Below are 25818 nucleotides of genomic sequence, written 5' to 3'. Positions count from 1 at the left end.
AATACACTTTGGTAAATTCAGGGACAACTTTCCTAATGGTTTCTAAATGGAGTCCTCTCTGGCTGCAGGACATATAATATCTTTTTTTTTTTCGTCATGGGGCTTGAACTCTGGACCTTGGTGTTGTCCCTGAGCTCTTCAGCTCAAGACAACTGCCCAACCCCTTGAGCCACAGCACCTCTTTCTGTTTTTTTCTAGTGGTTAATTGGAGAGTCTCGTGGTCTTTAGTGCCCAAGCTGGCTTTGAATCATGATCCCCAGATCTCAGCCTCCTGAGTAGCTAGGATTACAGATGTGAGCCACTGCGCCAGGCTTTAGGACATATAATATCTTATTACAATGATCTGGACAAGAACTCTGAGTGCAATCAGTCAATGTCATGTGGCCCTGGGTGAAGCTATTCATTTTGCACAGTGGGTACAATTACTAAACCAAATTTATAATAACAAAGTCAAGCTTGTTGGCTAGTTGGTTGGTGGGATGGATGATAGTTTGGATGGTTGATTAGTTAGTTGATAGCAGGGTTGTTGATTAATTGGTTCATTGGTTGGTTGGATAAGTGGGTAGTGGATAGGCTGGCTGGATAGATGGATAGTTGGTCAATCAATTTGATGATTAAAACCAATCTCTGTACATCTACACATAGAAAAAGTAGAAATGGGTCTCCAACTTGGAAATATATAGAACACTTGTTCAGTTACTAACATTACAGGTGATACAGGATGATGGATAGGTACAAGGCATAGAATTATACTGATGAGCTTTCAGCAGAGCCTCAGGTAATAAATATTAAGCTTTTGACCTTGAACAATATCCTGAGACTCTTTATGATTCCATTTCCTCAACTACACTGATAGAGATTGAAATGTGCACATCACACAATAATGGTGAAGAATGAGGGGGGATTCAGATGCAGATTCACCTGCATCTGAGGCCTTAGACAATAATGGCACACATGCTGTGGCACAGTAAGTACAATCTGTGATATTCTCTTCACCACTAATGATCTCTTTTCAGCAGCCATTGAGAGAAACCCAAGCAACTGTCATTTGAGGGTTCACGTACTTAGAAAATTAAGCTTGGCATGGTGGTGTGTGTTTATAATCCCAGCTATATGGAAGCAAGAAATGGGAGAATTGAAGTTCAAAGCCAGTATTGGTAAGGAGGGTAACAACACACACACACACACACACACACACACACACACACACACACACACGCACACACGCACACACTAGGATGAAGGTACAAGCCTATGATCCCAGGTATACGGAGGTAGAGGTAACAGCATCAAAGTCCAAGGCTGAACCTACACATAAGTATGAGACTATATCTGAAAAATAACTAAAGCAAAGAGTGCTGAGGTCTGACTCAAGTGGTAGAGCACCTAGCAACCAGGAGGGAGTGAGGGAGGGAAGGCAGGAAGGGAGAGAGAGAGGGAGGGAGGGAGGCAGAAAATTAAGCTGTTTTCCTCATTTTAAAACTTGATCTGAGGTTTAAATGTCCTCCATTTGCACTTTGAAACCATCATCTATTTTCCTCTTTGACCCTTAAAATTTGGCTCCAGGCAACTAATTGTCATTGTTTTAATGGCTATGCCAACCTTCCTTCCCACCCAGACTCAATTCCATTTTCCCAGTAGACTTTTTCCAGGTATTATTCTCTTTTCATTATTTCCTATTTAATGTTATGAGACTATGTCTTTCCAATCCCCAGCTGCCCTTATGTAATCAGAAGCTCATTGAAAAGCTTCAGCAGTTCACTAATTCATATGCTTCTGATTTGGCCCTGGGTGACCTACCTTACTCCCTCAGACTGATTAGACATGATCTGCCTGCCTCAGGTACCCTCCAGCTCCAATACTTCCCTATCAACACTCTCCCTGGGCTTCAGCTGGAGTGACAGGCTTGAAGGCAGAGTCAGTGTGACTGAGCGTCACGTGACTATGGCCTCTGGGCACACAGCTGACTCACATCTTAAAATAGTTCTCTATTCCAGAAGGGGCAAATGTTAACTTTGGAGCCCACTAGAGGCAATTCCAAATACTCCTTCAAGCATGTTATTGGACCCTTCTTGGGGACCAGTGCCTGGCTGACCATGACAGATACAGTGGGACGCTGATTTAGAAATGGCCCCTGCCTGCCTGGAGCTTACTGGGTAGCAGGGGAGGCAGGCACATCTAATCACCAGCTGGGACGGGAGCTATGGAGTAACCAACCCTCGCTGGAAGCGGAGGCTTCACTGAAGAGCTGATGGTTAAGTCACTGGCAGACGGGGAAGAAAAGGACATTGATGATGGTGTATAACACATGAGAAGAACTGCACAGGTAGAGAACATCCCTGAAAGGCACTGAGATGGCAGAGCCAACGTGGTAAAGCTAGGGTATATCATAGTGGTGGAGCACTAGCCCAGCATGTACCAGGCCCACGTTCAATCTGCAGTATTGCCAGAAAACATAGCAAACCTGCTTGGCATTCAGGACACAAAGGAAAGAGGAAAACCATGTCCAACCTACCATCTCAGCCTGGCCTAATTAATATTTCCTTACTGCAGCCACTCTCTCTTTCTCACTTACTTATCATCAACCTGCTGATGAGAGGCAGTACTTTGCAAAAGCAAAGTGAGAGGGTTTTCCTCTAAGGAGGAAGCCGAGGGGCCTAAGAACTTCATAATGAATTCTGTTCCTCTCTCATTCCAGAGAACTAGAGATTACTAGTATCTACCAATTGCTAGGACTTTGTGAGACCTTTGGCACTCTGCTTTCAGATAGAAAAACCCCTTGACTTGTTACAGGCCTAGGAGCAGAGCTTCTGTTTTGAGTGTAACCACTTCTCTTCCTGAGAACGGTTAGAATTGTAGAATTAGGATATGTGATAGGCGACCAATAACACTGGCTGACATGGTGCAAGCATAGGTTCTTACATTCTTAACTGTTCTCAACACCACCTCTGTGCCTCCCACCATAGCTTGTCAATCATCCAGTGGGATGGTACTTGCTAGCTACTTTTTTTTCATTTCCAAAGAAACAAAAATTGAGACTAATGGGATCCAAAGACTTTGCTCATGGTCACATTGATACCAACTATCAGAGCCACTGGTTCTGAAGCTCATGTCTTCATTTCAGCTGACACTGTTTTCTAGTTAACACCACAGCCAGCCCTGTGGGTTCCACATTCACCAACATCTTTTGCCTCCCAGTCTGTGACTGCACGGTTCCCACTCGAGAATTTAGGTTTTATGCTTTAGTGTCAGGCGTCTGCTTTCATGAACCAGAATTAGTCTTTTCTGAGTAATACTGACTTTATCTTTCTTTTTTTCCTTCCCTCCCTCCCTCCTTCCTTTCTTTCTTCCCTCCCTTCTTTCCCTTTCTCTTTCCTTCCTTCACTTTGTCTTTGGGATTCCGATGGACAAGCACCTTATATTAGGAGCTGGGGTTGAGGGGGTGGAGTTAAGGTAGAGTAGCATAATGAAGGAAAGTTGAAGAAATATTTCCTATGTTTCCTGTTATTGGAGGGGGAGTATAGGGAAGGCAATTAAGTAGTTTTCATAAAGTTACCAAAGGAAAAACATTGAACAGACTGGCTAATTTTGTTCTTGCTGAGCTGTTCGCCCAGCATTCTGCTTCCTAGCTCTGTGGACTGACTCTGCTCACCACACTTCTCAGTAATAATTTAATCCTAGGGGTTGTTGACAGGAGATCTGTTTAAGCAGCCATCTAGTCACTAAATTTCTATCTCAGTGTTTACAGGTAGATAACAATGTTGCCTGTAATGACACCTTTCAGATTCAGTGCCCAGATCTATATCAGTGACTTAGCACCCAGATTTTGACGTATGACCTTCTTAGTGACTTGTCAGTTAGCAGTTGTTGGTTTTTGCTTAATACCTTGACCAGATCTTTTTAAAATTCAGCATTGTTCAGTTGAAATTAAAACACGCACACGCACATGCACACGCGCACACACACACACACACATACACACATACACACACATACACACTTCCATAAACAAGCTCAGCAAGGCATCTGCCACTTCTCATCCTGAAATTCTAATGGAAGATTATGTGGGGGATTATATTTTAAGGCTGTGAACTAGAAACAGTCCAGGAATGTCAGTGTTCTCATGCATTTCTTCAAGGACAGGAGAAAAAGGCTCTTCCTACCCCCTGCCCAGCAGTGTGTGCCCACACGCTGGACACAATGAGAGGCACCTTTGGAAGAAGTGGTGGCTGCAGCAGTGTCCTTATAAGCCCTGGCAAGGCTTTCCTTGCTCCTTTTTCCATGACCATCTAGTAGGATATAAGCTAGTCTGACCACAGGAGTGGGTCTTCAAGTGAAATTTAGGCTTTACCCCACCCTGGGGTTTACTTCCATAGATTCTTCTTTTACAAGTGGCAGCTATATTCAGAGCCCTGCTAAATTATGTCTGATACAGTCTTTTGACTTCAGATATTAGCTTCAGAACTGCTGTGTTGAGAGAACTCAGGAAGCTATAATTGTGGTCACAACCACCTGAGCAAACTAACCTAAACACAGCCACTTTTGTTGTTTTTCTTATATTCCATCATAAAAGTAGCACCCCAAGCACTTGGTAGAAGCATTTTCTGGCTGACTTTTGTGCCACCTGTTGTTTTATCTTTTGATAAGCAGCAGCAGACAAGAGCTGTCCTTACCTAGCTGTAGACTAAGGAATTGTTCTTGCCAAAGAAAGCTTTCTCTGAGAAAGCAGGGCCCTGAGCTCCCAGTCCATCCTGTATAGCATGGGCTTTGGGGTCATGCGGCCCTGGGTTTTACTTTGCTTAGCTATGTGACCTTGGAGAAGATAGACTTCTGGTGTCAGTCTTCTCCACTTTCCAAGAACATACTCATCTACTTGACTTCTGAAAAGTAAGGCTTGCTTTCGCCAGTGTTCTCTATAATTGCTCTTCCTCCTTCTCCCCAGCCTTTCCCTCCTCCCCCTCAGTCCCTGTCCCTGCTGTTCTTTTTTCTTTGGGACAATGAAATTTTATGGAAAATTTCTTGGTGTGATAGTTATCATCTGGTGATTTCCCAGGCTTGCCACCTATCCACTGTGACATCTTGGTTTTCTAGGTTCTGCGTTAAAGCAGGCTTCACCCTCTGTTCTTTCTACCACAGAAGAGAGGGGAAAGCCAGGTGCACATCTCAGTCTCTTAATGACAAGTGTGCCTTCCCTTCCACTCAGTGCTCACATGCAAGAAGTGATGTCTGGGAAAGAACCAGATGTTCATCACTAACAATGAAATGTTTCATTTGAAGATTATTTTAAAGTAGGAATTCCGAAAATACGTTTATTTAATCAATTTAAATTTATAGTTGTAATTGTACTGTATTTCCCAAAATGAGAAGGGAGGAAGCGGGGACAGAAATGGAAGCAGGGAGAGAAAGAGGGAGGGAGGCAGACACTCAGGGAGCCAGACATTTAATGTTTCTAATAAAATTATTAAATGACCCACTATAGAGACCCTGACACCTAATTTTACCAGTCATCGCAAAGCAGATCAACTACAGTAAAGGGCCCAATCTCATGAGTCTTCCTTGGGGCTTCCTTATTACTTGCTTTTGAAATCATTCTCTTTGGAAGTACTTCTCATGCATGTGGGTTTTTTTAACTTCTGATTCATCCTAGTGTGCCAAGAGCTTCCTTTAGGACAGAAGATGGGCTCACCATCATAGACTTTGCATGACATCTTGCCTCTTTCTTAAGATTTGTGGTGTTTGTGATCATCAATTTTCCTTGTTTCTGAATTTTGTTACCCAATCTTTACAGTAGACAGAAAGATAGTGACCAAGGATGTAGGTATGACTGCATGATTATTAATCGGTTACAGATGTTTGGGTAAAAACTTATTTTATAACTAGAAATTTGGGGAGAGGAATCCTGATAACGTTTGATTCTCAGTGCAACTGTGAGGAATTAGGTAAGCAATATCTGGATATAGAATCTATGCTTGTATGCAACATGCATTTATTGGGTGTTTTGCTGATATTTGTATCTCCAAAGTAAACATCATGACATTCAAGTCAGCAAGCATGTAGATTTATGAAATATAACCCAATATAGCTTGGGATAACAAGTTTTCAACTCTTAGTGTAATCAAAGATATTGCTGTCTCGGATCACAAAATACTTCGTACAAATATGGACATGTCTAAAAGTGTAGTCCCTGGCAGGGCTGGATGTGGAATACTTGACATAAGAATCATCCTAGGCTTAAGAAGGGAAATTTTAAGCTGGGCATTGGTGGCTCACACCTGTAATCTTAGCTACTCAGGAGGCTAAGATTTGAGGATCACAGTTCAAAGCCAGCCTGGGCACTAAAGACCATGAGACACTTATCTCCAATTAACCACCAGAAAACCAGAAGTGGCACTGTGGCTCAAGTGGTAGAGTAGTAGCCTTGAACTGAAGTGCTCATGGACAATGCCCAGGCCCAGAGTTCAAGTCCCACAACTGACGAAAAAAAGTGGAAATTTTAATTGTTTCCAATTTTAATCAAGTTAACATTAAAATTAAATGTAAATCTCCATTAGAAGCACAGCTCTGTGGATTGCTTCCATAATGCTATCTCTTGAGAATAAGGATAGTTTATCAAGACTCTCTCTAGGACTAAAGTAGTATCCCTGAAGCCAAGAGCTTTTGCAAACAGCCGGAGTATGACCAGGTTACTAGAGTCATTCCTCTGACCCTGCTTCATAAACAACTCAAGTTCTGTTTTTCAAGGCACCTTCTATATAAAGGTGCTAGCAAAGCTTTTAATTTTCTGTCCCTCCAACACAGTCACTATCTAGAAATAAAGGCCAGACTTTCCCAACCTATTCACTGCTGTCCTTTTGTCCTGGACTCACGAGCCAACCCTGTGCATAGGCCAATGTTCCAGAAAACCCCAAGCCCTGTGATGGCCTGGAGCTAGTGGGAATTTAGCTCAGGGTAAAGATATGTTACAAATTAAATGTTTCAGTAGGTATGTAAAGCTGCAATAAATAGAAACTGAGTTACATCAAGGACAGAATTAAGCCTGAAGTTTAAACTCTACAGCACTATAATTAAAATTTAGCCTGTAGCAAACCATTCACTTAGATTAAAGGAGTATGGGGAAGTGGAGGTTCAGGCTTACCTTGCTTTCCACAATTTATAAGTCTAAGTTACCAAAGCTAACAGTCCTGCCCCGAGTCCAGCTCCAATTAAAAACACAGTTTGAAAATCTTTAGTAGGCCAAAGGGCCCCTTTCTGCAGAAGGCCACCCCTTCCCCCACCTTAGTGTATGAACAAATTAAAAAATATTACCTGGTCCCCTGATGGTCCCGCAAGCGGACAAGGTGTTTTCATTAATACATCATTAGAGTAATGGCATTGTGCTGGCGGTTTTCTTTCCAAGCTGCCTCTATGCCAGCCACCAAAAAACACAGGGTCAGGGGCTTCTAGGATACTTTACTCCTAGGAAATATTCAGACTCTATGAAAGAAAAAAAAAGGAAAACAAACTATAATATGTCATTTTTAATTCATATTCATTTTATTCCAGTCTGGGTTGTTTAAGTCTTGTTTGACATTCCATCTTTGTCAGTGTTGCAGAGTCAACTCTAGAGTTAGCTTAAACCATGGTCTGTACTTACAGAACCAGCGAGCCTTTTCAGTCTCCTGAATTCAATTTCCTTACACTCCCCCCCGCCAAAAAATGGGTTTCTCGGAGACTAGAAATACGTCATTGCATGTAAAAGCAGTCTGAGGACCTGAAGTTGAAACTGTGGTTTTTGTTTTCTAGACTGTGAACTGTTACCTCATAGACAATAATGGGTTTATTCTGGTGTCTGAAGACTACATGCAGGTGAGTGGAAAAATTCCTCAACCCCAAGTAAGATTGCTTGGAATGAGCTTGGATCAGGTAAGGCAAATTATGGTGTTGAAGACAATCCGAAGACAGTGATCTAAAGGGAAAAGTCAGGAGACTGATTATAAGCTTTATTTCCAGCCCTCCAAGATTGTCACAGCCAACTTCTCAGCAGGCCCCAAAGAGTGTTTACTTCCCAAAACGGGGAGGAGGGTGAGTGGGGAGGTGCCAGAGTCCAGAGTCTGTTCTCATACCCATAAAATGCTCATTTTATAGAACTTTGTTTCAGAGTTGCTTGTACTACATGAGGAATTTTTGCCTCAAAGGTGGAGGTGCCTTAGAGTTTGGACAATTTTACGGAGCTTTTTTTTCCCCCTGATATTTAACTTTCCTACACAACACACACACACACACACACACACACACACACACACACACACACGCGCGCGCGCGCGCACGCACGCACGCATGCACGCACGCACACACACACACCTACTGAATTACTGTCTTCAGTTGTCTTTGTAGTTCTTGACTTTGTAGCTGCTTGAAAGTCAGTCATCTAAGTTGAAGGATTAACTTGGGCTCATAACACTGAGACATGAGAGGAATTTTCTCCATTTGCATGTATAGTGAAAGGGAGAGGAGAAAGCTAGCAAGCTGTGAGTCTGCTCACAGGAATCTCCACTATTCCAAAGTCAAAAATGAGAAAGTCAGCAGCATTCAAACTTCCTCAATTAGAAATTCAACTGGCATATTAAAATAAGAAAAAGAAATATAAGATTTGCAGTTCAGCATAGTAAAATAATATTAGCAGGAGAGGCAGATGTTTTCTGTCTGGACCTCAGGACAAACTTTGTAAAACAAGGATAGTTGACGATGGGAGGTTTCTAATAACTCTAATATTTGAGAGTACTAAAATTCTATAATGAATGCTCTTTGAAATGTTTTTAAATTCCTCAAAAGTTAATAGTATGATAGGCCCATTAAGGCTTAATAAGTGAGTTAATTGTCTTTAAGGGTGGATCTTTCAGATCTGAGCTCAATGCTTTGTTGATTTATAAACAGTGACTTCAAGAAGCCACATTGGGCTTCTATTTCTCCTCTTATCCATGGGAAAATGGTAGAATCAGATGTAAATTTGCCTTCAAGACTCAGAATACCCATGCAGCCACCTCCAACTGGCACTGTACAGTTGGTGGCTATGAGGTAGGATGGAATCCAGGCTCTGAGGCAGCAGAAAAGCCCATCAGCTTGTGGTCACATGCATATTTGGCTGAGAGGAAAAACCCTGAGAAATGATCTGTGCAACAAGACCCAAAATACATCATCACCTGCAAGTTCTGTCCTTTTGCCAAAGCCACTGAGGCTGAGATAGGGCCTGGTCCGCGGGGCACAAGAGGATGGAGTTGATGTCTTTCTGTGCTGAGCCCTGGACCAGCCAACAAACAAACCATGAAAAAGGGAAATATCCATTCTGCTGAAGCCACATGCACCTTGCCCTCCCTCCCCTCCTCTCCCCTCACCTCCCCTCACCTCCTCGCTCCTCTCTTCTCCCTGTTGAAAAATTAGGCAAGAGGCCTGGACTTGTTTAATGTTTGGCTTCCTGACCCCCCCACCCCCCGTTAGGAAAACTCTTCTTCATCTAACAACCAGTTCCATTGACACTGGCATATTTACCCACACAAAACACAAATGTCCTTCTTGCTCTTAGAAGCAGCACATACCCACGGTTTGCTAATGTTTCTTATCACAAAGGAAGCATCTGATATTCAAAGAAATGTTTCTCCTCCTTCCTGATTTTTTGATGAAGTCTGTTAATTTGCCTCACTACCTAGAAATTTTTGTTAGTGTGAGTGAGGCCATTTATGCAGTTAGTATCAGTGAACAAAGGTTTAGTTAATGCAATGTCCAATGTAATAGACATTAGGTATTGTCATACCTTCCACCTACTCACCTACATGTTAGAATGCTCACAGCTGTCTACTCAAAGTAGAAATGGGTTCTTTTTTGTTCCGCACAGGCTCAGGATGCCTGCAGAAGGTTATTACTATGAGCAGTGCTCTTCTGTAGTGTGTGAGGATACCCCATCACAGAGGTCCAGACTATCTGGAGAACATTTGAGGTTTTCAATTTCTTTCCAACAGCAAAAAATGGACTCACCAATGTTTTCCCCTGACACTGAACTGAAACAGCCCCAGATGTAGGAGTAGGCCATGCAAGTCCAATCAGCTATGCTGTCTCCCTGGATAGTCTCATTCTTAGTCAACATATTAACAGCCTCTGAGTACTCTTATTTGAGAGTGTTCATCAGAAAGTGATTTTGAGAAAGGATAGGTTCTCAACTACTGGAAATTTATAAGGCTTGGGGAGTAGACTGCTGTATTTTCTTAAACAGGTCATCCAGGAATTATACACAGTTGTTTGTATTACTGATTAGGAAGCCATTTCCAAGCCTTATTCTGACTGTATGGAGTAGCATTTTAATCACAAGGGATTTAGTGCAGATTAGTGCCAACTCCCTTCAAAGATAATAGGTGTGTGTGTGTGTGTGTGTGTGTGTGTGTGTGTGTGTGTGTGTGTCTATGAATGAATGTGTGTGAATGTCAGTATTCAGCCACCCCCTTATGTATTTGGGGGATAGTCCCATCTGTTCAGTAGTTTTCTCTGTAACTCTTAGGCTTCTCTTGACCATCAGCACGCTTTCTACTTTTCTGTAGAAAGCTAGAAACTCTGCCTTTGACCCTGCCAGCTCCAGGATCCAGACTGCCTGTTTATGTTTCTTCTTTATTTGGGTACGTTGTTTATCTATACATCTTCATATGTCTTCTTCCCCACAGACTGGAGACTTTTTTGGTGAGGTGGAAGGAGCTGTGATGAACAAATTGTTAACTATGGGCTCCTTTAAAAGGTAAGAATTTTATGGGCCTGAATCCCTCCCAAAGTTTACCTAAATAATGTGAAACAAACCAAGGTTAAATAAAGTAATCCCAGATTTGACCTCATAGATGGTTCTTACTTCTGTTCACACTCCAGAAAATCCCACTGAAATCTGATGCCTCACACATGAGGCAGTCTTAGAAATTCAACTCACAATGAGCTTCCTGTTCACCTCACTTGGAGTATTTTGGAGGCCAGCATTAAGTAGGAGTGGCCACTGAGTAGAGGGCCTCCTAGCAAGTTTAAGTGACTGTGAAGCACTAGGAAAAGTTCTCATCTGGTTAGAAAGAAGGAATGTATTTTTGTCTGAAATACCAGGCAAACTTCACAGGAATCTGGAACTCAAAGACAGAAAATGAAATTTAGAAAGTCACAGATGTATCTTCAGAAAACCAAGGAAAACTTAAAACCTCCTGGTAGAGGTAAATTCAAGTCCACTGCTGTAAGGCCAATTTTCTATGTGGTTGTTGAGAACTCTCGGTAAACTTGAACAGTGATTGAGTAGCTCTGTCCTAGTCCCCTCTCCCTCCAGGTGAGGCCAGTCTTGCTCTTAGGAACACCAATGCCTACTGGAAAAAAATATCCTCATTTCTTGAGATCAGATCATCAGAAGGTCCCTCAGGGGCCCAGTGCCACCCTCTGACATGACCTCCAGGGAAGAACTGCTTTCTTTGAAGTAGAGCTTTAATAGACACATTCATGCTGCTGTTTAAATACGTAATAGCAGGCAAGGCAAGGATGGTCTTCTAGCTTCATGGTGAGGTTCACTGTGTATGTGCTGCCAGGAAGAAAGGCACGCTGGGTTTGTTACTTCCCTAAAAACGAATGGCTAAGAAATGTTCACTCCGAAATCAGACTTCTTAAGCCAGACTCAAAGGAACTTAGGCTCAATGGTTTCCCTCACTTGTCATAATCAGTAGAAACCTTGGGCTCTCCTAGCAGAGATTTGCAATAGAGCAAAACCTTGATACAAAAGGCCATATAGTAGGACGCTAAGGATCTCTAGGATATAGAAACATAAGCCATATAATGAATGATTGTTGTCTTAATGTACTATGTTATCTCTCATCTCTTTTGTTGTCCCTTGGTTATCTCATATTGTTAAAGTATCTCACTTTGTTACCTGATATATCGGATATATTTGTATTTGGTTATTTGAAATTGGATAGGGAAGGGGGGAAAACAAGATGAGGGGTGGGGGTGAGGGGAGGGAAATGGGGACCAAGACATATGAAAGGGTATCAATGTATGGGAATTAATGCACCATCTATCTGGCAAATATCATGTAACCCTTCTATTAATTACAATAAAAAATATATGAAAAAAAAGAAATCAGACTTCTAAGCTAGTCAACAAGACTTACTGAGCTCTGTGCTGAAAGCAAGGAATTAAAAAAAAAATGATGACCTAGTTTTTAAAATTCCAGAGCTTGTTTATGCTAGAAGGGAGGGAGAAAAGAAATGATATAAAAATCTGGCAGGAGGCCAGAACTTCAGCCATCTCTGACATACTTGTTCTGAGGCCTGCCTGGAGAGGCTGTTCACCTCTTCCCAAATCCTTAGCAATTCAAGTCCAGACTTCTTCAGGATTCATTGTACTCAGGCTTGAAAACTCTTCCTTGGACTTGACCTTGGGCCACTAGTAAGTTTTCCATAACTTCTTCAAACTTTTTACAGAAGCTCCTAGATTGTCCACCATCTAAGAGCACCTTGTTTTTTTCCTTTTTTGGGGGTGGTGGTGGTCATGGGGCTTGAACTCTGGCTTGAGTGCTGTCCCTGAGATCTTCAGCTCAAGGCTATCATAGGCCTACCCTTGAGCTAAGCTACACTTCCCATTTTCTAGTGATTAATTGGAGATAAGAGCCACAGGGCTATGTATTGCCTGGGCTAGCTTTGAACCATGATCCTCAGATCTCAGCCTCCTGAGTAGCTAGGATTGCAAGTGTGAGCCACCATGCCCAGCTCACCCTGTTTTTTTCCCCATCTTTCTGTGCATATGTACATTTATATCATGTTAATTTCTTTTTAGCTCCATCAGGGAGAGGAGACAAAAGATGAAGGATAATAGTACATGTGTTTCTCATTTGAAAGTATATATTTCAACTGTTTAAGAAACTCATTTCCCCTGGTTCAAACTGTTTTGTGGAAGAAGGAGAAAGGTTCTAATAGAATTTTAAATTTCTGGTCTCCTTAATGTGGGTAAATCTAGAACTTGCTTTCACTATAAAACTAACCAGTTTGAGGAAAAGGCAGAGCTGAGAGTTATGACATTAATTCAACTGTTGACATCAAGAGCTAGCTGAACCTAGTGGGCTCCTTGGAACCAAGTTAGCAATTTAAGTTTAGGTTTTAGAGTCAGACTGAGTCAAGTCCAGTCTCTGATGTTTGTTAGCTGCATGATTTAGAGAAAGTCAAATCACCTCTCCAAGCCTTGGTTCTAATGTGGAAAATGGAGGTAATGATGATGATAAAAACAATCACTTCTGAGGGTTGCTGTCAGAGTTAAGGAGATAATATGAGCATAAAGTTCTTAGCATAGTACCTGGCATATATTAAGAGCTCAACAGTTGCCAGATGCCACTGTGATTTGTCTTGGCTTTGCTTCCATCTGTGTTCATGTACCCATGACACCTGGCAGTGAATTGATGACACGTGGGGACTACAGTCCTTGACGTCACACTCGTGCTCTGGCTCATGCCAACATGCCATGCTATGGAGAGTATAAGGCTGACAGTCCTTCATTCAGAAAAGATGTGCATTTCAGAAACACTGAAACAAGGTGCCTGTGAAAGTAGCTGTCAGTCTTTGGGGATAGAAGTCATGCACCGTCTATTAAGCTGTGATCTCAATATACAAGGCCCTTGGGGCCTCGGCTGCTTTGGAGATATGATCAGGCCAGGTAAATTGGATCAGTTCATGAAATGACCTCTCAGCACCTCGGATGGTGCTGGCTGACAAGGCTTCTTGATGTCATCAGCTTATATATGCTGTGTGAAGGAAGTGATCTTGCACAAGAACCCTAGAAACCACCTCCAATAAAGAGCTCCGCAGGACATCCCCATCTCCCTCCCTCAGGGAGCCAGCCTCTTCTTGGGTCTCTCCCCTGATCCATTCCTGTCACCCCTCTCCCTGAGGAAGTGGCAGCTATGTTTGCACAGGCAAACATCTTCTGACCACTTACTTGGTGACTCAATAACTCCTTTACCTGGAAATGCCAGTGAACAGAAACAATGTGCATGTCTGGGTCTGCACTACTACATGGGAGGAAAAATACTAATTCCTCTGAACAAATGAACAACTTTGGAAAGTTCTAAGAAAATCCTGTGGCGATGTGTGAAATTACTGAATCCAGCATTGGTCACTCATGGTCGCTTTAATTGAATCTGTTCTCCTCTGTTCACCTCTCACCCACAGGCTGGCTTATCAGAGCTGAACCTCTAACAGTGTGTACATAATAGTATGCATTTTCCCTAAGCACCAGGCTGGGTGGCATGAGAGAGCAGACCTCCTAAAGCCCTCTAACAACTCTGTGGGACAGGCAGAAATGGAGGCCAGTTGTACAATAGCCGGACCCAGTGCAAATGAAAATAGGAGGTATTGTTTACAAGTCTCAAGAATTTTTAGACATGGAAGGCAAAACATTAGACCAGACATGGGCCTTTTCCAGTTTAGGGCTATGTAGTGACGCAGATCCTAGGACTGTGAAATCAGCCTTAGGTATGAACATGTCCCATCCTCATCTTATGGGTGGAAATTGTAAGGTAGAGAATGATTAAGGGTTTCCCCTATGTCTCTGCATAGCCAAGCTAGATTCCATTGTTCTGCAGTGTGAATGAATGCAGGGATTTTTCTCCCTCTGCCCTTTACACATTCACTGTCCAGTAGCACCACACTGTCCACTGAGCTTCCCTAGGCCTGATGAGAGATGGAAGACAGTTGAGAAAGGTGTTAGCTCAGCAGTGTCTTATCTGGATGGCTGAACTCGCGATGGAAAACTAGCCGGGCAATAAGATGGGCCAAATGTCTGGGAGTTATAGTTGACAAAGATCATGCTAAGTCTCAGGTAGCCCTTCCTTTCTCAGATGATAGCAGGTGCCTCCTTGGCTTTTTGTTTTCCAAACACAGAACCTCACATCCTTCTTTGATCTTATCACTGAAAGTAAGTTCCCTGAGTAGTGACTCACGTGGCTTGCTTGCTGTAGCTGTTATCCTTCTCAGTCATTCTTGCCTATTGAAAGCTTTGAACCTGCATTTCTCAAGATCAGCACTCTATGGTTTATTGTCATTAGCCATTGCATTGTCCTTACTTAAGAGAAATGTGTAGTATCAAAACTCTGTAATAGTCATTCATTTATCTTCCCTCTTTGCCATCTTACCATCAGGGATATAAATTCATTGGTAAAAGATCTAGGGGGAAGTAGTGTCAGCCATAGGAGAGAGGTCGAGGCATCTAGTGAGTCCCTGTGACACTCTGGCTTTGAAATAAGACTTCAAATACAGATCAGGTTTGCCACTGGGTGTCCTGGAATGTTTCCTCAGCTTCTCCCAGACTTTATCATCACAAGGGGGACCTGGCTGGACTTTCCTGAGTATTAACTAAAATACAGGAAAACTACTTTCAAACTACAGCGGTATTGCTATGTGGTTAGATTAATCCTGGAGTAAGCGTTCAAAATGCCTGAGATCCTTTTCGTTACTTTTCTTCTGTTTTGTCCTCAATGATCAACCCTTCACCCCCAAAGGTGACTACTATGTAGATGTGCCCTCCACAGAAGAGCCTCAGGCTTGGCTGTTCAGTAGCATCTTTCTGTGGGGGCTATTTAAAGCATACCCCACACCTATGCTCCGGCTGTATGTACCCCAAGAGATTCATAGTAAATCAAGGAAGCAAGCCCAGGCATCGGTGCTGTTAAATGCTTTCATGTGGTTCTCCTGGGCAGACAGGGTCATGAAATACCAACTTAACAGCACCTGGGTAACAGGCTAGCTGCTGCCTGCCTTGGAAATGCCTGAGTTTTGGCAACTTTCACTCACTAAATGTTAGTGTTTCTCAACAACAAAATAGGACTGAAGGAAGTACTGAAAGTAAGGAGTAACTGGCATAATATGTGAGTAACCGCGGGGTTACCATGTAGTACATGTTGTAGCCTGTTCTTGTGAGTGTGTATCTGTCTCCTGCTCGGACATCCCCAGTGCTGACCACAGGAGAGAATCCCTGCAGGGCGCACCGCGGGCATGTGCATCATATCACAAGAATAGAGGCTTGTGGACTACAACTCCCTGAACCACACCTGGCCTCCTTCTATTTCCTCTGTCCCTCCTCTCTTTTCAGACTTGCATGAACACCAACATAGCCATCTGAACGGATCCCTGTGCCCATCTTTCTGGGTCTATTTCTTGGATTCTCTTCCAGTACCTGTACCCTTCCTTCAGGCTGTGCTGGGTGGACTGCCCAGGCTTCTGGGGAATTGCTGTCCTCCAGCTCCCAGGGAGCTGTCACCTGCCCATCCTGAGGGGACCACTATAACCAGAGACAGCAAGAATAGCCTACTTACTTACTGTGGCCAAACCCTGACAGACTGCAGATAAACAGTGGGTCTTCGCACCTCATTTCTCCCCTCCCCGCCTGTGAGTGACAGCACAGCTCTCCTGACTTCTAGCTCCAGTGGTTGAAGAAGAGGAGCAAGAATGACATTTCTATAACTTGTGAGCCAAGGAGAGGGAAGGTAGTATTGTTAACACTGAAAACAGTTTAATATTGAGACAAATCAATGCTCAATAGCCAGCAAAAACATTTAAAAAGCCGGATGCTGGTGGCTAATACTTGTAATCCTAGCTGCTTGGCAAACAGAGGAGATTAGGATTGCATTTTGAGGTCAGCCTAAGTAAAGAGATTTGCAAGACCCCTTCTCAATCCATAACCGGAGGTAGTGGTCTATGTCTGTCATCTCAGCCTACCTCAGATGCTGCAAAGGGCCACAGTTCTGCTGGTGAGCACAGAAAAATCCATGAGATTCCATCTCTACAGGAACAACTCAGATGGGGGTGTCACATGCCTGTACTCACAGCAAAGATGGGAAGCCTAAAGCTGGTAAAAATCTGTGTTGGGCACATGTCTAGGCAAAAAGGAAGACCTTCAAGAATTAATAGTGAAAACATGTACTGGAGGCATAGATCAAGTGAGAGAATTCCAGCCTAACCTGTGCTAAAGCAAAAACAGATAATGAAGTAAACCCTCACAGAAGGCTTAAAAAGAGCTGTTGCTGGTGTGTGTGTGTGTGTGTGTGTGTGTGTGTGTGTGTGTGTGTGTGTGTGTGTGTGAATTGTGGGGCTTGAACTCAGGGCTTGGAGCTCCATTTCTGGATTTTGAATGGTTAATTGAAGATAAGAATCTCCCAAGGACTTCGCTGCCTGGGCTTGCTTCAAAATGCCATCCTCTGACCTCAACCTCCTGAGTAGCTAGTGTTACAGGCATGTGCCAATCAGCACCTGGCCAACCTACTGCTTTTTTTTTTTTAAATCAAATACACACAACTTGAGGGTTTGCTCTGGGACATTTTGCTCTTACCCAAAATATTTTTGTGGTTTTTGAGGAGGTCAGAGGGTCTTTTGTTTTTATTTTTTGGTTTATCCTGCAGTTTGAACTAAAGGTCTTGCTAGAACAGGCAGTCTTCTGCTTGAGGCACACCCCTAGTCTTTTTGGTACCTAAGTTATTTTTCAACAGGGGATCTTACTTTTTGCTTAGTGTAGGCTTAACTCTTAACTGAAATATCCCTAGTTACACCTCTTGCATAGTGGAAATTACAAGCATGGCCGAGCCAAGGTCTTACAAACTGTGCCAGGGCTGACTTCATACTGCAATTTTTTCAATCTCTGCCTCCCAAGTAGCCAGTGTTACAGGTGTGAACCACTATGCTTGGCCTTTCTTTTGTTGTTGTATATCTAATTATAATTCAGGACAGAAAGGTCAGTGGAGTACATGTGGCTGGCATGGAAATCAATAACTAATGAGTTGGTTTTGGCTTGGAGTTATGATTCTCAGCTATTGTCTTCTCTAGTTCTTCTCCTGTTTTAGCTTGGTTTTATGTTGTGCCTAGTGCAAGATTCCTGGGCTTTCCTCTGTTCCAGCGTCACTGGTATTTTCCCCATAGGGCCTGGCAAATGTACTCATCACCCCACCCCACCCACTACTTGTGAGGAATTCCCTGTGGAGATCCTTTTCTGTTGAAATCACCTTTCTAAAACGTCACATCTCCATATAGACGTCAATGCTTGGGCCCTGTCTACCTGCCTCTATAGTGAAGCTGGGAATTTTTCCCTGTCGTTGGGAATCACATTACGTTTCAGTACATGCCCTGGCCTTGGAGTCCTGAGTGTGAAAGGAGAAGTCTGTTATGTTTGGATGGCTGCTCTCCTTTAATGCTGACTGCCTTACCGAAGTCTAATACTCAACAACTCATCTAATGAATGTAATGGCTTCTTGGCTTCCTGTGGGCCTGACCATTTCCACAGAGGTATGCTTTGTCAGAGGTGCCATTGAAGGGACCAAGGAGACAGATTGGCCTAGACAAGTCTGTTTCTGGGCCAAGCATTCTGGAATGCAGAGACATGGAGATTGCATTGAACCACTCCATTAAATCCTGAAGCTACTGTGAACAGACATTCCTAAATGACAGGAACTATAAGATGCTGCTGTCATCTCCATCCTGGTGATATAATTACCTTAATTCTTATAACAAGTCCATGAAGTGCTTACAGTTATTATTTCCACTAGACAAAAGTGGAATCAACATGAATGCTCATAGCATCTTAATGACTTGTCACATTCATCCACAGTAGTAATAATAATGGGGTTGAATTTGAATTCATATCTTCCAGACTCCAGAATATGCTTTCTTGATTATCTCCAATAATCGTTTTTCTATAGTTGGAGCAGACTAAAATATGTTCTGTACTTTTTTTACATTTATTCTTAACTTACATAAAACAATAACTTGGATACTTCAAGTCAGTCATCGTAGACCCAACACCACAACTTTGTTTGTTTGTTTTTGTTTTGTTTTTTGAGGTACTTAGGGTTGGATCTCAGGGATTGTATTTGTTAGGTAAGTATTCTGTCACTTGAGCCACACCCTAGCCCTTTTTGCTTTGAGTTATTTTTCAGATAGGCAGATATGGCTGGCAGAGCAACACTGCTGTGAGTGGAGGCAAACACTTGTAGGTTTCTGGACTCTTAGGACTATTCCTTCAGAGTACCTTCTCTTGGCCCTGAGGATAGTGGTCTTACAGGGCTTATTGCTAGGAGGTTCAGGATAATAGGAAGTTATGTTCATTCCCTTGATGGATTCAATATCAGTTTGTTTTTGTGCTAGTACTAGGGCTTGAACTCAGGGCTTCTCACTCTCACTTGACTTTTTGCTCAAAGCAGTCACTCTGGTATTCAGCCATACTTCTACTTCCAGCTTTTTGTTGGTGATTTGGAGATAAGAGTCTCAGGACTTTTCTACCTATGTTGACTTCAAACTTTGATCCTCAGATCTCAGCCTCCCACGTAGCTAGGATTTTCCGTGTGAATAAACAGTGCCCAGTGGATTCAAAATTGAAGTAGACTTTTGGGAGGTGGTGGACTGTGACAAGTGGAGCCTCGTTGGAGCAGGGACTGACCCCTGCTTGGCAGCCCTCTCTGCTTCCTGGCTGTTACTGGGTCAATGGCATTTCTCCTTATCCCTTCCACATGATGTTTCTACCTTGACAGCAAGTCGTAGACTGAAACCCTTGATGCTACAAGCCAAAATATCTCCTTCTTCCTTTAATTCTTTGTCTCAGGTATTTGTCACAGTATCCAGAATCTGAATAACACATGGAGTAATAGCTTAGAGAGTAAGTTGGCCATTCTGAGCCTTAGTTTCCTATCCTATTAAATGTAACAGTAATAACTAGTTACATCCTCACAGAAAACAATCAATTATTAATGTTTTTGCTCTTATTACCTAGACCAGGTACTGATGTCCTTAGGTACTGATGTCTATAGCTGTCCTTTCTTTATAAATATAATTTATATTTATTAATATATAATTTATATAATATACTTATATATTAGCACCTGACTGGGAAAGGTGTCAGTTAGCTGCAAAGGCAGTCCTCTGCCTAATCCTGCAAACCAGTGAGGCCTTTCCATGGCTCTCCTTTAGGTGCTGAGTATGGCTGCCACTTGCTGGGCTCCTGGCCAGTGCAACCTATGAAAGCCAATTCTCTGATGATGACTGGTGCTCAACAACTACATTTATTCTTAGTGACTTCTGGTTCGGGCGAGGGTGATATAAGCTCACTGCCATGGGCAGTGTGAGAGGTGCTGTGTTGTGCTGAAAGCTGCTGTGGGCAGAGGTGGTGATGACACAGCAGGAGAGAGGGCCCTTTCTATAGTTGAGCTCTCCCTGCTTTTCCCAGGCCTGGCTTTTCTGGATGTAAATGTAAGTGGGGACTTCCCAGGGTGACAGTCCCTTTGTGAAGGAGCTCCTGAGTTGTGACTGCAAGCCCTTGCACATTAATATTGCCCCCAGAGAGTATATTTTATAGCTCAACAAGAAGCCCATATTTTTCCATGCTACTTCAGGGAGTCATTTTGCTTTCAGATTTTGATTCCGAGTGGCTTAACTATGGCATTTTTATGTCAAATGTCTCCCCATTCCTGCTTCTAGGGCCATATTTACAAATATTAAGATGTTTACATAGTGGTTACTAATGTTTGTCTCTGCCGTCACTAACCAGCCCCTGAGCTGAGTTTATACCTTTATAAAGTTAAACTGTAACTAATTTGAAATGTCATCTTTTTCTAGTTCTTAGTGAAATATTTTCAAGATTTTGTCTGGCTGGAAAAGAAAAAGTATCATTGAAATGACTGTAGCGAAGTCTCCATGTCCTGAGTGGCGGAGAGTTGCCCATGCTTTGCCTGCCTTGCTTTGAGCTGCCACTTCAGAGGCTATGCTCACCGGTGTCAAAGTTTCAAAGAGTTTCAGCAGCACAGTGCTGCCAACAGTATGATCTCAAGCTTCTGGCTTTGCACCAAGCATGGTTGAAGCAGCTAGGAGTGACGCCATGGGGACAGAGGCCGAGGGCCACACAGTTCTATAGCGCTCTTGGGCTGGGCATGATTCATGGTGCCTATTTTAGAGCCCAATGGAAGCAGGCAACTATTATGTTCTCTGTAATCATCTGCACAGGATACAGGTAGCCACAAAATGGAGTTATTTAAAACAGAAACAAAAATCACTTCAAAAAGGGTCATAATCTGGAAGTTTCTCTTTCTGCACCACCTAGTTAAGGGTGTCTACAAGGAAGGCTCATTTTGTAATCTCCTCAGCAGCAGAGGTATCACAAAGCTTCCCTTCTGCAAGGAAAGACAGGAGCCCTGGCCTGTGAGCTGCTTGGAGCAATTTAATTTGGCCTCAGCTTATAAGAGCCTTTGGGAAATGAAAATCCTGAGCTCCCTGCTGTCTGTGTATCATGGCGGTTACCATGGCAAAAGCCTCTCACAACTCTAACCAGCTGGTTGGCCAGCCAGCTGGCTCAGCCTGGCTGGGGACTTTCCCCATGGTCTTTCATCTTGAGTTGTGAGTTGATTCTGGTTATGAGACCTCATCTTGGGCAACACTGCAGATAATGGCATTGGGCACAGGTCTCACTTCAAAGCATCTCTGTGAATCTTATCCTAATTCTGAGCAAAAAGCAGGCTAAAGTGGGTCCAGTTTTGCCCCTCCATTGATCTGCTAGGGGAACTTAGGCCTAGTATTTGCACTGGATGAGACTTGGTTCACCTCTCTGAAAAATCAAGGTGATGAGACTCTGTCTTGTTAGGATGTGCTTAGAAGAATTCTTAGCTTACGAGTACTCCATAGAGTTCAACAGGCACCAGCTATTGTCGTTATGTTCCTTGGCTAAGATGCCAATATATAGATGTTGCAGAAGTATCTCCCTAGTAACCTCTCAGCGCTGGAGAGCACCTGGGGTTACCATAGCAAAGCATGAGTCTTACTCTCTATTGCACATGCCAATGAGCTGAGGAAATAGGCTGTCCATCCTCCAGCCATCTAGGTAAAACCTGAGTTTCTTCTCATTGCTCCACACACCATTAAGTAACATGGCAGTGAAAACATCCTAATAGCAGCAGATGTAGCTCTGCCTTCTGCTGAAGGTCTCCTATGAACCCAGTACTCTACTAAATTCTTTATTCCTGAAGAACACCCTTCAAAGGAGCCATTATTTTTTACCATTTCACAGTATGAACTGGAGGTGTCAAAAGTTAAAAAGAAAAGAATAAACATTGTAAATGGATGAGTTAGGGTTCGATCTCTGGTGTCAATTTCAATTCCAACAATAATGTCACACTCCTATTCCTTGGGCCTTTGGGAACAATATAACTTTAAGAGCCTAAACTCAAGAGAATGAAATCAGGCGTTCAGTTATAAAGATCTTAACAAAGCCAGTACATAGCATAGGGTGTCAGTGTATACTGTATTCTACTAGTTATTTGGCTGTCAGAGCATCTCTGTAAGTCATTTGACCTGAAAAAAAATGAAGCATGAAGCTGGGTGCTGCAATCCTAGATACTCAGGAGACTGACATCTGAGGCCCATGGTTCAAAGCCAACCCAGGAAGCAAAGTCCATGAGACTGTTTCCTAGTGCTTAAGAAGTTAGAGATCCTGTTGTTTCTTAGCCCAGGGTCTCCTTCCCGGGGACCTTCCAACATGGACATCAGAGCCCATGTGCAGTTCAAAATCCATATTCTCTAGGGAGTTTCTTGGTTCCTGCAAACCATCCTTGCCCAGTAACACCTTCTCAGATGCTAGATGGTCACATGAGTCTTCCATGTTCCTTGTTCCCCAGGACACACTGCATTTGTGACTGGTGTATGTGCTGCTTGTGACAGCTCCCCGGGCTGATGCACAGCACTGTCTGGGTCCTGTCATTCTTCTTTTGTGAAGCTCCTTTCCCTTCTTTGCTCTTAGAATTACCCTCTATGACTACCAAGCCATGTGCAGAGCCAACAAGGAGAGCAGTGACAGTGCCCATGGGCTCCTGGATGTAAGTATAAGGCTGTCACCCAGCTGTGCTTCGCTCTTTCCCCACCTAAAACCACCCCTCTCTCTTCCAATCAAGCTTTCAAGACCATAAGCATTTAAATTCTATTTCATGGCTTTATTCATTAAACCCCAACCTGAAGGTTCTGATTGATTGATGCAATAAGCCAGTATCGATGGAGAAAGAAAGGGGCCATTTTTACCGACTTTCTGATTCTTTAAAGAAATGTTTGCTTTTGTTCAGCAGAAAGCTTCCCTTTTGGTTTACCCAGAAATTAATTCATATTTGGATGGCAGACATTCTTCCCAGATAAAGCTGTAATTTTTTTGCATGTTCTTCTTGGACCTGGATCTGTTTGATGTTATGATTTCTGATCAAACAATGAAATATTGTATCTTTAGAAACTGCCAGAAGTTTGTTGTTACAATTTACTCCCAGGTTTTAAAATGCCACTTACAAAGTGCTGACAATGTCGCTTTGACAACCAATTAGCTAACACACAGAAAGAATGTATGTATAAATATAACCCCTGCAGTGTTAAGATTTTATAAAATGCCAAAACTTAGCCTAAAATTTGATTTATAAGCAAGATTCAAATGCCATTTTTAGTTTCCAAATATAAACACCTTTTATCTTCAGAAAGGCCTTGCAAGGAGATGCTATAAAAAGCAAGTATTTAGTGTGCCTTTCCTATTCTGAAAGAGCAAGACAGATTCAGAACAGGAAATTTTCAGAGTCAATAAAGAGTGGAATTTTTTTTTAAGTACCACTTTTTACTGCAGTGGTACCTTTCTCCAGTCTTAGCAGGGATGTTTCCTGAGTTTAAAATGTTCCCAAGATGAGTTTTCACTATTTAGCTTAAAAGCTCAATGGCTTTATTCTTTGGAGTGACAATGTGCATTTAAAATCTCATATCTTGTATTTATATAATCTTGTTTAGCATGCATTGAGCTAAGGCTTTGGGAGTGTGGCATCATTTCCCCTGGCCTCAGGTTGAGCTGCTCATATGCCCAGCCTTTAAAGCCTCTTGACTCCTTGATTCATATTCTTATCCTCTTAGATCTGCCCCTGGATATGCACCTAAAAAGAGATGGTTCTGTCATCTGACCACCTGGGTGTTCCTGAAAGGATATATGATTTTTTTAAAGTTATATTGGCAAAACCATGGTTCTGCAAGAATGCATTTGTTTAAAAAAACAAGTTAAAAGTTTGCATGCTTATCTGACCCTAATCCTCAGGATCCAAGATTTGGAGAAAGATGTTGAAATAGTTAAATAAGATTGAGAGATATTTGAAGTCAGAAATGTGGGTGGGCGAATGGGGGCTAACCCCAGATATTTTTATTTTGTTTTGTTTTTGTTGTTCCTGCTCATTTACTTTCTGGCCCCAAATAGATAAACTTCAAGACTGACTATGAGAATTAAAGTTTTGTTCTATTTAAAACTGGATAAATCACCCCCCCATCCCAGTTTTAGTTCTTACAATTAAAATCCTCAGAGAGTAGGATTAAGTAGTATTCACTCAGAAACCAGAGTTGGGTATGTTTTTCAATTCTGTGATACCTAAATACAGCCACAAAAGGTTCTAAGATTTTTCTGGACCTGACATATGTAGCCTAGAGTTTGCCAATATCTTTGCCTGTCTCTCCAGTCCACCCACCACTTACATATCTGGCATACTTAGGTACAAAGAGCCAACTGAAGGGGAGACTTGGTATTTTCCAGAATTCAGGAAATTGAATTATCCACATAGGAAATATAACAGAGTAAACAATCTGACTGCTTTTTTTAATTAAAATATTCTGAAATAAAGATTAAGCTGTCAATGCCTTCTTTTATAGATTTTCTACAAGGAGAAAAATCACATGTTTATATGGTTATCATTTTTTAAGTCCAATATGTTGTAAGTGCAAGAAAAACTTGCTCAAATCCTACACAATTCATGGGAGGCATTAAAATTCAAGTGTATGGCATCTGTGCTTATTTCTCTGAATGACATACAGTGATAGAGGACACAGAATCACCTTTCCAAAAGAGAGTTCTGTGAATTATCATTTGAAATTAGTTATTTGATTCTAGCCCCTGAACATTAGGCTGCAAAAATATTAGCCCCTAGAGGGTAAAGGTTTAAGCATTGTTTGTTGAACTTCCTTTTTCCTTCCAGTGATAACCCTTGTATTAGACCATGTTTATTTTACTAGTAAATCACATCTCACTACAGGCGAGTTCAAAGTTTTCAAATGTTAGTTTGGGGATATAGTATCCAACTATTTTCTTCCTTTCGCTAAAGAGTCTCTGTTTTTTAACCTGATATTAATCTCTCTAGAAGAATAACATTGTCTTTATGCAAAGACTTAAGTCAGACTGCAAAGTTTGTGTGTGATGCATTGTTTGTAATGGATTGAATTCTTCCCTCCAGCCTTATAATGCCTTCCTTTCTGCAGTGAAGTGGATAATGACAGAACTTGTCTTGTAAGTATAGTCCTCTGGGTTTTTAATTTTTAAGTAGTACAGTTTTCCTTTTTGTATTCTAATGTGAATTAGGCGACTGGTTTCATGCTTTCAATAACCATTAGATTTTATAATATTCTGAGGTAAATCTCACTAAACATCTCAATAATGAAGGCCCCCCAAAATTATCTTTTGTTGTTACTCAGGATTGCTCCTATACCCTTATGTCACTGTTTAACAGAGTAACAGCTTGCAATACACAATCCAAATTTATTTATTGTGGTTACTGTTAAATTTAACATGGATGTCTGGATGTTTTTAATGCAGCTTGGGTGGGCTGTGGTCAGAACACACTGCTATGTTGTCCACAGCTACTTGGGGTGTCTCAGCTCAGGGCAGGAGTGGGGGAGGGGCTCACGAGATAATCAGAGGGCTGAGACTTTTCCCAGGTGTGAGTTGTTTACCTTGTCAAATTCTGGTCCTCTATGGAAGACATTGGATGCT

The 25818-nt window shown here is 42.2% G+C and overlaps 1 protein-coding gene across 2 annotated transcripts in view; it reads left to right on the top strand.

The window, feature by feature from the left end:
- The window catches only part of Cacna2d3 (calcium voltage-gated channel auxiliary subunit alpha2delta 3), an 846818-nt gene that overhangs the window by 759595 nt on the left and 61405 nt on the right, over positions 1-25818 (top strand). For both annotated transcript variants that reach the window (XM_090320869.1, XM_090320861.1), the window contains 4 exons: positions 7783-7845; positions 10686-10756; positions 22792-22867; positions 25283-25335. In XM_090320869.1, the coding sequence (XP_090176995.1) occupies positions 7783-7845; positions 10686-10756; positions 22792-22867; positions 25283-25335 (263 nt within the window). The remainder of the gene's footprint in view (positions 1-7782; positions 7846-10685; positions 10757-22791; positions 22868-25282; positions 25336-25818) is intronic.

This window comes from Megascapheus bottae, chromosome 2 (assembly GCF_031878675.1).
Source record: "Megascapheus bottae isolate mThoBot1 chromosome 2, mThoBot2.hap1, whole genome shotgun sequence".
NCBI lineage: Eukaryota > Metazoa > Chordata > Mammalia > Rodentia > Geomyidae > Megascapheus > Megascapheus bottae.
The sequence above is the reverse complement of the archived record's forward strand: the minus strand, read 5'-3'. Positions and strand labels throughout refer to the sequence as shown.